Genomic DNA, 15788 nt, shown 5'->3' on the forward strand with positions numbered 1-15788 from the left:
GTCGCTAGTCCGTGTAGTGGAGCTTTCATGTGCTCATATGGCTGAGCCCTCTGACAACACAGAGATCACACTAGTGATACCTGAGCTGCTTCCTCCCCATCTATGCCAAGGAGTGGGTGCTTATCATCTTGGAGCATCAGAACTCCCGGCAATGGCCGCCGTGCCAGATAGCCCTTGCTGTGGCTGGGTGGCGCCCATGGGGGGAGTCCCTGGTCGGAGTGGGTGGTATCAGGGTGGATGCTTGGCGCGTGAAGCGTATCAAGCTGCAAAAACCTGGCCGTTCTCAAACGGCCGTCTCTTCGAATGGTGAAAGATCCTTGAATGCTGCTTCGTATGACCTAGCAACCTTCCCTTCCCTGGTTACACCATGGGAGGGGGGTCAGGCTCGCCGTCTTGGGATAAAACCCTCTCCCCGTTACCTCGTCTGTACTAGGACGAATGGGGACACATTCACCGCTACAAAGCCATTGTTTTTCATGGAAAATATAGAGGACAAGTTTGGTTAAGTGGAATCTCTTAGTAAGATGTGATTGGGCTCCCTGTTGATCAAAGTTGCTTCTGCCACCCAATCCGCAGCTCTTCGTGTCTGTGATCGACTTGGCAATGTCCCAGTGTCTATCACTCTTCACCAATCTCTGAATATTGTCTAGGAAGTAATTTTTCATAGGGACCTCATCCTGCGAAGTGATCAGTAACTCTGGGCTAATCTAGAGCAGCGTGGCGTTCATTTTGTTCGACGTGTGCAGAAGGGTCGCAAAGACAACCGCACTGGTAATGGCGCCTTCATTCTGGCTTTCGAGGGGAATACCCTCCCAGAGAAGTTCGAGATCATGTGCTAGAGATGTGATGTGAAGCCGTAAATCCCTCCACCTATGCGGTGCTCTTGGTGCTTGCGTTTTGGGCATATTTCTTTCCGCTGTGCGGCTAACCCTTTGTGTGGTGACTGTGGCCACCCAGTCCATGAGGGAAGCCCCTGTGTTCCGCCGCCTGTGAGTATAAATTCTGCTGGCCACCATTCCCCTCGCTCGACGGATTGCCTGGCTCACAAGAGAGAAAAGAAGATCCAAGAATACAAGTTGCTGGATCGCCTGTCTTATGCTGAGGCTCGCCAAAAGTATGAGAGACTCCATCCAGTGTCACTATCTTCAACTTTTGCCTCTGTTACTTCATTTCCTCCTCCTCCTCCTCCCTCGTCCTTACCCCAGCCCACTCCCACTCTCCCCTGCCCCTCCCCTGAAGTTGCCATGACCTCCGGTCAGAAGACTGTTACTACCACTCGGCCATGAGACGCATCATCTGTGCACCCCAAGGTCGCCCGCTCTCTTTCGGTTCCAGATCTTGCAGAAGCCTGTACTCCCACTGTGCCCTGCCCTCCTCCACCTCAGAAAGAGAAGAAACATAAATCCCCAGACAAGGTGCCTCCAGTGCACCCGGAGGTGCCATCTCCCCCCTCGCAACCTGAGTCTGATATCTTATTTATGGATGTCACACCATCCTTGCCGGTGATGGATGTCCCACCATCCTTGTCGGTGACAACTACTGACCGAGTGAACTGACCTTGTCGGCTTCTTCGTATCTACTTTGGACTCACGCCACACGATCACCCAGTGGAATTGCAATGGATACTATCGTCACCTACCGGAAATGCAACGTCTGGTCTCCTCTTATTCTCTGTTCTGTCTCGTTCTTCAAGAACCGCATTTCCATGATGACCTCTCTCCAACTTTTCGTGGTTCTCGGGTGTTCTGTCATAACTATGCTAGCCCCTGGGTAGCATCTGGTGGAGTCTGCACTTTGGTTCATTCCGATGCCATTAGTGACTGGACCCTCTACATACCACCTTGCAAGCGTTAGCGGTTAGAGTACAAACGACTGTGGTAATCACCATTTGCAATGTCTGTCTCCATCCAGGTAGGCCAGTTGCTTACGTTGCACTGTCCGCCATAATCCAACAACTCCCGCCCCAGTTTCTCCTCCTTGGGGAATTCATTGCCCACCATCCACTGTGGGAGAGTGTCACTTCAGTAGGTAGGGGTATCCTAATTGACCAACTTATTAAGGACCTCGATTTGTCTCTCCTCAATGATGATTCCCTTACCCACTTCAGTGCCACTCATGGCACCTTCTCTGCTATCGATCTCACGATCTCCTCCTCTGCCCTCGTAGCTTCCCTACATTGGTCATCCCATGATGACCTTTCTTGCAGCGACTACTTTATGGTGATTTTATCGTTCCCCTGCTGCCGCCATGCAGACATGCCCCCACATTGGGCATTCAACAGGGCCAGTTGGCCTTTATATACGTCTGCTGCCCACTTTGACACCCTCTCTTGAATTCCATTGATGTAGTCGTGCAAGGCATCTCTGCCACTATTCTTCGTGCTGCTGGCACTGCTGTCCCCCCATCCACAGGTCCCCCTCGTCGTCGGCCGGTACCGTGGTGGACCAAGGATGTCGCAGTCACTGTCCAGGACCGACCTACCTCCTCACTTTTAAGCGTCTGCGTGCTAAGGCTCGTTACCTTACTAAGCGGAGTAAAACGGAAAGCTGGGAACGCTATGTTTCCTCCCTGGGGACGTATGCCTTTTCATCGCAGGTTTGGGCAAAGCTCCGTAGCCTTCTGAGCCGCCAGCGACAGTCATCTGTCCAGGGTCTGAACCTCCAAGGTGCTCTGTGCACTAATCCATCGGTCCTCGCAGAACACCTCGCAACACACTTTGCGACAGCATCATCATCCTCTTCCTACCCTACTACATCTCTCCGAAAGGAACGCAGAGTGGGGCTTCCGTGGTCGCCTCCGATTTTTATCCGAGAGTTTTTGTCTTACTGGTTCTTCTGGGTTCGAGTTGGCACTTCAATCAGCGCCCATCAGATTAAGGAGAATGGTATCCCACAGGGTTCTGTGCTAAGTGTCACACTTTTCCTTATTGCCATCAATGGGCTTGCGACCTTTGTTGGGCTTCTGGTTACCCCAGAGTTGGACGTCGACGATTTTTGCATGTGGTGCAGCTCCCACTTGGTGCGTCTGCTGAACGCCAGCTCCAAGGCGGAATCGCGGGACTGATGACCTCGCCGTTTGGTCCAATAACCCCTCTCAATTAATCAATCAGTCAGTCCCGTAGACCTGTTTAAAATTTTCGAAGGTCACACTCGGGGTTCCCCAAGTTTAACACAAAATTTTATGGCATTCAGTTGCTCTAAATTCCGCTGTTCCATTTTCGTAACACGAACAAACACAACTTCACTGATGGTGCTCTCAAGAATCACATGATGGCTGTATGAAGCAAAAAACTCGGACTGAGCATGTGGAAAGAATGAACACACCGGCCTACACAAGTAGACCAGCACAGCGTTGCCATATCACTCAGTGTTCTCACAGTGACGCACCAGGTTGAAGATACCCGTTTGGTAAAACACCGTGTCCTGCTGAGTGAAGAAGTCCGTAACTGCCTGCTGCACATCCTCGTCTGACAGGAATCGTCGGCCATTCGAGGCCTTCTTTAAGGGGCCAAAGGTGTGATAATCGCATGGGTAGAGATCAGAACTATAGGGCGGATGCTAGAGTTTCTCCCACTTGAGTGTGCGTAACTTTGCGTTACGACATTTGCGATATGGGGGCGTGCGACATCATAGCAGCACTCCTTGGAATACCATTCCGCAACGGTGGTTTTCGAGAGACAAGCTGTCCCCAATGGATGTCTACCGGTGTTTGTCCTTCGGCAGCTAAGAAAAGAATAACAGCACGTTGCACCTTTTTGGTCGCATTTGGTAATAGCGTCGCCATAGTTCATGTTTCTGTATATGCTGCAGCAACGCCCTCAAACGGAAAATACACTTCTGGAAATGGAAAAAAGAACACATTGACACCGGTGTGTCAGACCCACCATACTTGCTCCGGACACTGCGAGAGGGCTGTACAAGCAATGATCACACGCACGGCACAGCGGACACACCAGGAACCGCGGTGTTGGTCGTCGAATGGCGCTAGCTGCGCAGCATTTGTGCACCGCCGCCGTCAGTGTCAGCCAGTTTGCCGTGGCATACGGAGCTCCATCGCAGTCTTTAACACTGGTAGCATGCCGCGACAGCGTGGACGTGAACCGTATGTGCAGTTGACGGACTTTGAGCGAGGGCGTATAGTGGGCATGCTGGAGGCCGGGTGGACGTACCGCCGAATTGCTCAACACGTGGGGCGTGAGGTCTCCACAGTACATCGATGTTGTCGCCAGTGGTCGGCGGAAGGTGCACGTGCCCGTCGACCTGGGACCGGACCGCAACGACGCACGGATGCACGCCAAGACCGTAGGATCCTACACAGTGCCGTAGGGGACCGCACCGCCACTTCCCAGCAAATTAGGGACACTGTTGCTCCTGGGGTATCGGCGAGGACCATTCGCAACCGTCTCCATGAAGCTGGGCTACGGTCCCGCACACCGTTAGGCCGTCTTCCGCTCACGCCCCAACATCGTGCAGCCCGCCTCCAGTGGTGTCGCGACAGGCGTGAATGGAGGGACGAATGGAGACGTGTCGTCTTCAGCGATGAGAGTCGCTTCTGCCTTGGTGCCAATGATGGTCGTATGCGTGTTTGGCGCCGTGCAGGTGAGCGCCACAATCAGGACTGCATACGACCGAGGCACACAGGGCCAACACCCGGCATCATGGTGTGGGGAGCGATCTCCTACACTGGCCGTACACCACTGGTGATCGTCGAGGGGACACTGAATAGTGCACGGTACATCCAAACCGTCATCGAACCCATCGTTCTACCATTCCTAGACCGGCAAGGGAACTTGTTGTTCCAACAGGACAATGCACGTCCGCATGTATCCCGTGCCACCCAACGTGCTCTAGAAGGTGTAAGTCAACTACCCTGGCCAGCAAGATCTCCGGATCTGTCCCCCATTGAGCATGTTTGGGACTGGATGAAGCGTCGTCTCACGCGGTGTGCACGTCCAGCACGAACGCTGGTCCAACTGAGGCGCCAGGTGGAAATGGCATGGCAAGCCGTTCCACAGGACTACATCCAGCATCTCTACGATCGTCTCCATGGGAGAATAGCAGCCTGCATTGCTGCGAAAGGTGGATATACACTGTACTAGTGCCGACATTGTGCATGCTCTGTTGCCTGTGTCTATGTGCCTGTGGTTCTGTTAGTGTGATCATGTGATGTATCTGACCCCAGGAATGTGTCAATAAAGTTTCCCCTTCCTGGGACAATGAATTCACGGTGTTCTTATTTCAATTTCCAGGAGTGTATTTGTTCGCCCCTTATATTAGCGCGGGGATGGATGGGTTACAACAAGCAAACCTATATGTTTCTTTTAGGTACATAATGACGTTTTCGTATTCCAGGGAGACTATGTTGTGTATAAATAAAACATTTTCGACGCTGATAACTTCGTCGTTGAGCATCCATAAGCTCTAAACTTAGACATAACACTTTTAAATTTGTGTTAAGCTTAAAAATTAATCATTAATGTTGTAAAAATTGCTCAGTATGCGGAGTTTGCCTCAGGCACTGCACTACGTTACTAGGCCTGGTCCTATTGGACGGGATTGAGCCATTGGCTTCCACTCACGAAGTTTACCGTGACACACACATCGCACTTCTCCCTCCGTCTCCGATCCCTTACGTATTAAAAGCATATGCTGAAGTGATAGTTGCATCAAGTTGCAGAAAAACCGTAGAACACTCAAGAGCCGAAAACCCAACTTCGGCATCTGTACCCATTTGCATCGCCAAATGTAACGTCGGTTTGAACGCTTATCATATTCTTGTATCACTCTTACTAGTAGGTGGCATAATTATCATATTTTTCCATGAATTCGTTGTAATTCACCGTTTTGTGTTTACAGACATATTGGTTACTGTAATCTGCTGCTGAAAACGTTCATTAGTAAATTGGGTGAATCCCGATGTAACACGAACTGCCTCACTTGTATCGTTATTCAGCGTATTCTGATCACATTTACTAAGTATCTCGCTGGCTTCTTCGACATAACATAATACGGTGCATATTTCTGTGCAGGCTCGTAGTGTCTCAGAACGGCCGGGCGCTGCACATAGTATTCCCACACCAATTCCTCGACTCGCCCGAGTGGTTCGGCGTGTCTACAGATGAGTTCTTCCAGGTAAGATCTACTATCCTAAGGCAACAAATGGAAAAACTGCACAATGGCTAACAGTTGCTTAGCGCTCATTGTAAAAATATCAAATTATTTTTCGTTTATAGAATTATTAATTTTGTGGTGTCAATTGTATAAAGTACTGTAAAGTACTGAGGAATTCCTCAACTGACTTCATAGAAAAAATCTTAAACCTGTATAAATTATTAGCAGAAAGGAAACGCCATCGATATATTTTGTTTTATGATATCACATATGAAATCTACAGCGTGTTGGAGTACTTTAACGTAAGTTGATGAAGAGCCGTAAGTCGATAAGGTTGTGAGACCGAGTAATAATACCTTCAACAAACTGAATTTAGTAAAGGTGTGCTCGAATTAATTTGTAATACGTGTACAGTGTGCGCTGAAATTCATGTGCTTGACACCTTCGCAGCAATGACGGTTCAAATGCGTCGATCAATGCACGTTTCTGTTTTCATAGAGCTCCTAAAATCATTTTTTTAGGAGCCTGATGTTTTCATGCTGTGAAATACATTGATTGTGGCGATCATCTCTGGTGGGAACTAGAGTAATACCCACAACTCACTCGACGTGCACTAATAAGAAAAAAAAAGAAAGCTCGGCAGACTTTGAATCAAGTAGAGAAGTAAAGCACTTCTCCCAACAGCAGATCCTACTAGACCTACATGTTCCCTAAAGTCCGTAGTTAACTGTTGGACTCCGTCATGCTAGAACCAATAGTTGCAGCGCATTACAAACAGCCCAGAAAATTCATAAGCGCTATATGCAGGAATTGAGTGTAAGCTGTTCCAGTCAACAATGCTGGCAGATGTGGTGGGCTTGGAAGACGATCATCAGCCGCAGATGTTCACTGGAAACCTTTGTTGATAAGTTCCAGTAGCAACTGCAGTTGGGTTCTGAATAGTCCCACATCTTCTGAATGTTTAAACGACAATTGCACATAACGGAGTCATCGTCAGGCGATAAGCGTGTGCACTGGAAACCGCTGCATGCTGAAGAATTGCTGTTTTGGTGCTCCACGATTTTCTGTGTTTTAAGTGTGATAAACTGATGCAGCACTGATCATCTTTGGCACGCTAGTGTAGAAATTGTCACAGATTCAACTAAGTAAAAAGTCTGTGCATTTCGCACGTTTGTTTACATATACAAGCCTACTTTTCCTTTGTGATGAGGCCACATGTGTCAGTTCAGAGTTGAAATTTTAGGTTCTGATATTTTACTGTTTGTGTCGTTTTCCCCACAATATTTCGCAGATTGTGTCAAGCCTTATGTATATCGTCAGTTTAAACTAAATTCGTGCTTTTTAGAAATTTTTTGCAGTAGTATCCTACTTAAACAATTTTTCCCTAATTACATTACGAATTTACGTGATAGAATATATATATGTTTGTGAGCTACCCTACGCTTACGAGCGTCATGTGTAATACGATTTTTTGAAAATCATTAGTCATATCGTTTTCCATTTCGTTTCTCCCTTCAAAAGCAGTTGATATTCAAAATATGTTTATTTCCTGTCTATTGATTGATGTTTTATTATTATTATTATTATTATTATTACTACTTCATGACCAATTCCGGGTTATATCGCCCACTTTCAGATCCTTTTTCGTAATTACAGAGAAACTTGTGCGGCCAGTATTACACTACTGCTAAAGTGTGTAGGACCCATACCAAGTAGGAATAAAGGGAGTCATTGTGTGTATATAAAGAACGGCAGTATGAATTGACGGTCAGGGTTGCTTTAACTCATAGAAGAACGTCACGCAAATGTCGAAAAACCTATTTTGGCAGACGCTTGGAGATAGGCGTCAGTTACTCCTCGGAAGCCAACTTTTCAAGTTTCATGAACCAGTATTACGTGAAGAATGTAGAGATAGGATCTGTGCCCACATCACCCCTCCTGGTTGATGACATATTACTGAACGTCTCTCTCACGACACCCCACGTTGTACAAGCAATATTCTACTGTTTCTCTAAGAGGTCGGTAGAGTGATTGTCTCTTTTTAGGAAACGGATTCTCGTAGATACGATGTGCGACTCTGCCATTGCCTGTCGCCTAACACCACGTAATCATCTCGTGAGCTCAAACAATTCGTGCCCCGTCTCCCATCCGGAACCTCGTATGTAAACAGCAGCTGGTAAGCTACACTGAGGGGGAGGGGTTGGGGGGGGGGGGGTTCAAGAAGCAACAGTTGTCAGTTGGGAACGGCCCATTGCTTGCCATGACCTATTGACCCATAAGCCTCACTCGTGTCTTGAACTTACTAACGAAGGATTAAAAAGGATATATTCTTAACAAAAAAGTGATCATCTCTGTGTGATCGATCGCCCATAGCAATTCGTTGGTGAGTCCGTGGATACACTGTATAAATGGCAAGAGCTCATATTGTCACAGCAAGTAATCTCATTTCCTATATTAATCCGAAGCGAAAATTTGACATCAGAATTGTTTTTGGATTCTGCTGCAGCAACAGCCCATGCTGAGTTAGTGAAAGTGAACTGCAACAATGCACCATCATGTAAAACACTGGTTAGGTGGCACATATGCTCCCAATGTGGTGAAATAAGTTAGAATGGCGAAGAACAAAGTGGCACGTCGTGTCTCTGTGAAGAACCAGGAATCGCAAGATAAGTAGAGGCACTGGCGTTCGAAGACCAGCGTACAACAATCGACTCGACAGTGGAAAATGTTAAAATCAGTCGCGATCAGTTTTCAACATATTGCACGACATTTTGATCATGACAGAGGTCGCCGCCCACTTGGTTTCACAACTGGTCACACCTATTTAAAAAGCCTACCGAATCGAGACGACAGAGAAAGCGTTGCAGCTACGTCAGGCCGGTCCAGATGATTCGATTAGTCACCAAATCAAAATGGACTAGTACTCGATGTATCTCTATGACCCCGAGAGAAAGGAAAGCAGTGAAAACATGTGTATTCACCACCACTGAAAAGGCGAGCACCCAAGTAACCTCTCGCAAGGCGACGCTGAATGTTTTTTTGGAACTGCTATGGTGTGATGCTAACGGGTTATGCTCGTAAGGGGCAAACCGTCACAGGGGTATGCCGCAGATTCTGTTGCGTATTTAGCGAATACTAGACGCCCCATGCGGATGTGCGTCTGTTGCGCTGTGACATTTCACGTGGTTCTTGTGAGTTGCACAGCAGCTGCAGTGTTCTTCTTTGCCACCCTAGTGTAACAGGGGACGCAAAATCAGTTCAGTGGCAAAATCCGTGCAATTTTCACGTTTATTTACTTCCACCTCCGTATATAAGCCAACTTCGGGCGTTTTATTTACGTTAGAGTAAAATTTTGTTTTAAAATTTTTAGTATTATCATGAGCGTTATGACTATGCGAATACACAACTGCCAATGTATCGCTCTCATACGGATCGAGAGGATAAGATTAGATTAATTACAGCACGCGCAGAGGCATTTAAACAGTCATTATTCCCGCGCTCCATACGTGAATGGGACGGGAAAAAGTCCAAATAACTGGTACAGTGAGACGTGCCCTCTGCCATGCACTTCACAGTGGTTCGCAGAGAACAGATGTAAATGTAGCTGTAGGCTACGTTACGGGAGGCTGTCAAGAGCAAGTGTCGCAGGAAGCGGTTTGAGGGGCTGTTTTTGCTCCATAACAATGCCTCAGCTAATGCTGCACAGGACAATCACATCTGCATCTTTCGGCTACCAAATTGTGCCTTCCTCTCTCCCCGGTATTCTGTTGACGTGGCCCTCACTGCCTCAAATGAAGAAACCATTGCGTGGTAAGCATTTGCAGAATGACGAAAATGTGTTTTCGGGTTGGAACATTTCTTGCACAACCAAAATACAACGACAGTCTCCACTAAGTCATCTGGCATTGGGCAAAACGTGTTGCAATGGTGGAGAATTTATAAAGGAAGACTAACACCAGCAACTAAGCTTACGGTATCAGTTTTATTTTTTCGATGTGATAATTAAAAACTTAGGACTAGGTTCTCCTCGTAAATCGGGGGGAAATCACATGTGCCAGAGGTCACTGAGCTTCTCATAACAGTCGAGAAAGTCCCCATTCTACGTTTAGAATATCACAATTTTGCTGTCGTCGTCTTCAATCCAAAGACTGTTTTGATGCAGCTCTCCATGCTGTTCTATCCTGTGCAAGGCCCATCATTTCCGAACAACTACTGCAATCTACATCCTTATGAATCTGCTTAACATATTCATCTCCTGATCTACCTTTCCTGTTTTTATCCCCCACCCCCACGCCCTTCCAATAATATATTTGTGATCCCTTAATGTCTCAGAATGTGTCCTATCAACCGAGAGTAGAGTAGTAAAGGGGCTACTGGCTCATTTTTAATTTATACAAGATGTTAGACACTCCCTGACCCCTCCCCCATGTCCCCCTGATGTAAATGTGGCAATCTCATCTTCGTTGCCTTCCTGTAGCCGTGTGCGTCAGCCATCTGTCAGTTTGTCCAGACCTTTGTTTCTTTGTTTGCAGACTGGAAGTGGCTAGCCTTTGTCAGTATCGTGTAGGAGTATACATCAGCCATATTCCAGCTTGCAAGGGCCTTTGTTCTTCGTCCGCAGACCGACAGTGACCTGCCTTTGTTGTCATATCTTGTGGCCATTGTATAGGTCTCACTTTGATGTGGCCTGTCAGCTTGTAACGGCTGCATCAAAGACATTCCTAGAATGTGGACCTTGTGAAAAATACCCATCCCCAGGGGATTATGCACCAGCGTTGATGTAGCTGACAACTGGTTTTCCAGCAAGGACTGGTGAATACTGGCGAAGACATTTCTGGAAGAAGATGAACTGGTTGCTGTTTCACCTGCGTTCTGTGGGAGGACGACATCTCATGTGTCTGAACCTGCTGACCAGAGTTTTCCCCTGCCTGTAAATTGGTGAGAGACTAGTTCAAAATACTGCAGCAAGATGGAATTTGAAATTAGAATGACATGGGTTATTTCATCATTTGTTATGGGATATGCATTTGTTATCCCATTAGTAAATACTTGCTAAAATTTTGTTATGGTTCTTCACCTTTGTGTGGAGACTGGGCGCTTAAACGTCGCAGAGTTAAATACCGGAATGTTGAACAATATGCTTTTCATTCTCACACACTTGTAAACCGAAACATTCTGAAACCTGTTTTCGAGATATGCTGGAAAGGGTGACCCAGTGAATAACAGCAAAATACCTGTCTGCTGACCAACCCATCCCAAACTTGTATTAACCTGCAAACCTGGGTTTCCGTCAGAATACAGTCCTCTAGAAGCATTCCTATTAGTTTCTGCCAAATTATTGACTGGATGATTTCAGAATTCAAATGGGAAACCCTGGAGTGAATGGGATGTTCTTTTTGAGAAACATTATTGAGAATATTTAGAGAACCGGTATTTGAAACTGACAGCAGAAGGATTCTTCTGCAGTCAACATACATTTCGCATAGTGACCACAAAGAGAAGATACAAGATATTAGGGCTCATACGGGGGTATACAGACAGTCGTTTTTTTCCCTCGCCCTGTCTGCGAGTAGAATAAGAAAGGAAATGACTAGTAGTGGTACAGGGCACCCTCTGCCATGCACCGTATTGTGGCTTGTGAAGTATGCATATAAATGTAGATGTAAATTTACTCTACCTAATAAGATGTCAGTCCACTCATTTATAGGCAAACGAAATTCACAGAAGAATGTTCTTTCTTATTTATGGAGAAAATAAAATACGAAACATCCGCTGCTGATTGCCTCTCGGTAAAAACTTTCGTATTAGTCCCTAATTTTCTCACTGCAGTCACCTCGCGAGACGTGTGTGAGAGGTTGTAAAATATTTGCCCACAACACTTTGGAGAAGCAGTATAGAGCTGCCTCTCAACTCCCCTTCCATCAAAGTACCTCTTACCTGCCCTACTCTCGAAAATCTTCCAGTCTTCGATATATAGCACTTGAATCCACATGATTTTGACAAGCAGGATATGTCCCCTACCAAGTCACAGACTCCTGCTAATTGTCTCGAAATCCCATCGCTTTCTGTCAGCACTGTTCCAGTAGTTAGAAGGCTCTCTAGTCCTCCACCCATCATTGACTTAGTGGGGAGCTATCACAATGGAAAAAATAGCGCACTAACGTACAGGAAGAAACTCACGACCATGAAGAGTATACTAGGACTAGGACTGTGCAAAGAAATTCAGGCGCATAACACCTACAGTTCATCGATATCGAGTGATTGTCTATAAACATTCCCTTCTACCTGTCTTAATCTCCTTTATTGTATTCATATGATTACTATGCTAGAAATATGACAATGTGACGGTGTCAGAGTCTTCGTTGACAGAATAATGTTTTATGAGAAATACATCACTTTTTTTTTCAAATGAATCATACCTCCATAATAATCCAACAGTATGAGAGAGCTTCCAATACACTATCCATTGAATCAGTTACAGTAGAGCAACGGCCTCAAACTTCCACGCATAATTCAGAGACACTGCAAGAATACAGGCAGATTCGAGACTCAATCATAACATTGCTCATTTTTACCCCCAGGTGCTATTATGTAGTAGACCGACCACATCACTGTATTCCATTGAAAGCCGTGTATATGTGTAGCGATAGTTATTTATTTAGAATCAAATAAAGTTCTCACAGGCTTATCCAACTATCGTACATCGAGAGCTAATTAACCGACAAGTACAAGCCAGACCAAATCAATATACACGTTTCGTCGAGCAACAGCACTCATCTTAGTACCTCTTACACCGCGATCTGAGTTGTTGTGCCACAGTCTCTAGTTGACATACCGACAGGATTTACGGTGACTCCCCTCCTACACTGTTACATCTTAGTTGGTGAATTACATTTCCACTTAAAACTCCATGCAAATGAATTTGAGGCTGACGTATTCGTCTGCCTTAGCTCACCGACATGTCAGTTCTTAGAGGTTGGGTTGTTTTCGTCGAGATTCCAGCAAATGAATCTGGACCCGACATATGCATTCTTCTTCAGCTCGCTCCAGATGTTTACTGCTAGGTATTTTACCGCAGTTAACACTTTCGATGACAGCGTATTGGATTACTAGTCCTATTAATGTGCAGCAGATTCTGGTACGTTCAGGTTAACTACCAACCCCCATCATCAGTCCTTCGCACCTCCGCACACACAATTTATCATCTGCGAATATTCTACATATAAAACAAACACGTCACAAACCGCTGTACAGTGCGTGAAGGAGGGTACATCGCACCATTACTATCGATTACTGTTCCATCCTAATCTCATGCCCTGATGGAATAAAAAAGTAATTGAAGACATGCACAGAAAAACGGGCGAACCCTCAAATGTAACAACTTAGAGATAAGTGTTGCCATCTGTTGTTGAGTACCTGAACTATCAAAATTGAGATCTGTCTCACCTTAAATATCACTTAAGGGGTGAGACCAATGTCAATTACGATAGTTTTCGTACCCAGAAACAGATGGCAACACTTACTTCTAAGCTTTTACATTTGAGAGTTAGCCCATTTTTTCGCGCATGTCTTCGATTGTCTATATACTTCCATATATACCCTCATGCAGCCTCGTGGGAAAAGTAGGTCGTCTTTACTAGAGATTTTTTTCCCTGTTACATATTCGAATGGAGTATGCCAACCTATACCATCCTAGAAGCATCCACATGATACTTTTGCTTCGCGGATTGGGCACATAAATAGGAACAGATGTGAGCTCACATGACTGGTGAACAGGGACTATGTAGAGCTGAGCTGTCGAATCGACGTTACTGTCCACTGGTGCATACCATTTAACTACAAATAGGTCTGTCGGGGTAGCAGCTGACAAGGGCCTCATATAGGTGTGAAAAGGGGGTCGTTACGCTTTCAGCTACCTAGTTTGAGCTACTTTTCAAGGTCATCCAACTGCACACTCCCCACATCCAAAATACATGCAAGTAATCATTGTAAATGTGAAATACCTTCGGAGTTTTGACGGATTAGCGAATAACACAAGCAAATATTCTCGTAAAGCATCTTTATTAATCACTGCTTGTACATTTACACAGAGAAAACAATTATTTCTTTATGTTTGTTGGGTGTAGTTTTAATAACATCCACCTTAATTTTTAACTTATAACTGAAATCCACCTCTGAATTAGATATTTTTTCTCCAGTCAGTAGTTAGACATGATCAAGGAAGGCATGTTTTCAAATTCTAATACATATCCATTTTTTTCTCCGCTGAACTCCCTCCCTTATGGCTTTAACCAGTAGATCTGTACCATCTTGCAGTTCTTGTAGATGAGAGCATTTGGGAATTTTGATTTTACCTCTTATTTTCTCCATGACACTTGTTACAGCGTTCCAAATCTTCTGGCGTGTGCACCAACAGCTCTTCTTCTACACGTTCTTGCGGAATTTCTGTATAGGACGTAAAGTTTACAACTTTTGCAAACGAGTGTCCATTAAATGTAGGTACTCCATCGGTCTTACACTTCGCAAATGGCTGTTCTGCTGCTAGGTCCACAACATTCAATTCGGCAGATTTAAATATAATATAACCATGTTTTAAGCCAGTCCAGATGGGAATCGAGATTCATATTAAAAAAAATCGTGTAGCTTTTAATGTAGCAAACATTCTCGATTCTGTGATTTCAGCCTGCATTCCAACACTTGACCGATTTACTGGAAATACAAATAGTACTTTGTATTCCCAAGTCGTACCCAAATTTCTCCACACGCTGTATTTCAAGCCATATGTAAACATTGTTGGCACATCTGCAATACCGTCGCTACTTCTTTTTCCACTTGCAGTTTATGTTCATCCTTCATGGCGGTTGTCTTCGCCATATCCTCCAAACTCGTTTCTTGACGTCGATGTCCCCCATTTCCAGTTTTCTTTTTCACGCGTGTAACACATTAACTCTATTTAGGGCAGTGATTTCCTTAATAGGGAATGTTCAACACATTGGTTCTTTTCTTTAACACTTGCAGAACAACATTGTTTGTGGGAATATATTTGATGGTATTGTGGAGAACACTGTCCAGTGTTCCGTAAAATTAAGATCCCCAAATGCTCTCACCTAGACGAACTTCAGGAAGGATCAGACCTAATGGTTAAAGTCACAAGCTAAAAGTAAGCTAGACATTATTAAAACGACACCCAACAAACATAAAGAAAGGGTTGTTTTCTGGACATATATCTACATACAGAAATTAATGAACATTTTGTATGAGAATATTTGCTAGTCTTATTCGCCAATCTGCCAAAAATCGGAAGACATTTCCCATTTACAATGATTCACGTGCATATTTTTCGGATGGGCGGAGGGGAAGTGTAATTGCATAACCTTGATAAGTAGGCGAAACTAGGTAGCTGAAAGTGTAGCGACATCCTTTCATACCTATACAGGATGCCGGGCGCTAAAGACTACACTGTTGAGCGCCCATAACACCATATCCATCCATCCATCCATTCTATACAGGATGAGTCATAAATGGGGAAAAATTTGCCGTGCAAATTGTCACACACTGAGCTACAAACATAAATTCGTTTTCCGGATGTTCCTATGTCAATAAATGACAATGCAGCTGAATGGTAAACATCTGGAAATATGAAGTGGATTTTTGGGTGTTACTGTGCGCCGACATTGA

At 45.2% G+C, this 15788-nt stretch overlaps 1 protein-coding gene across 1 annotated transcript in view; it reads left to right on the top strand.

Moving 5' to 3' along the window:
- LOC126184104 (popeye domain-containing 2) overlaps positions 1–15788 on the top strand; it is a 174740-nt gene that overhangs the window by 22082 nt on the left and 136870 nt on the right. The window contains exon 3 of the mRNA XM_049926467.1: positions 6029–6131. Within this exon, the coding sequence (XP_049782424.1) occupies positions 6029–6131 (103 nt within the window). The remainder of the gene's footprint in view (positions 1–6028; positions 6132–15788) is intronic.

The sequence above is a fragment of the Schistocerca cancellata genome, chromosome 4 (genome assembly GCF_023864275.1).
Source record: "Schistocerca cancellata isolate TAMUIC-IGC-003103 chromosome 4, iqSchCanc2.1, whole genome shotgun sequence".
Classification (NCBI taxonomy): domain Eukaryota; kingdom Metazoa; phylum Arthropoda; class Insecta; order Orthoptera; family Acrididae; genus Schistocerca; species Schistocerca cancellata.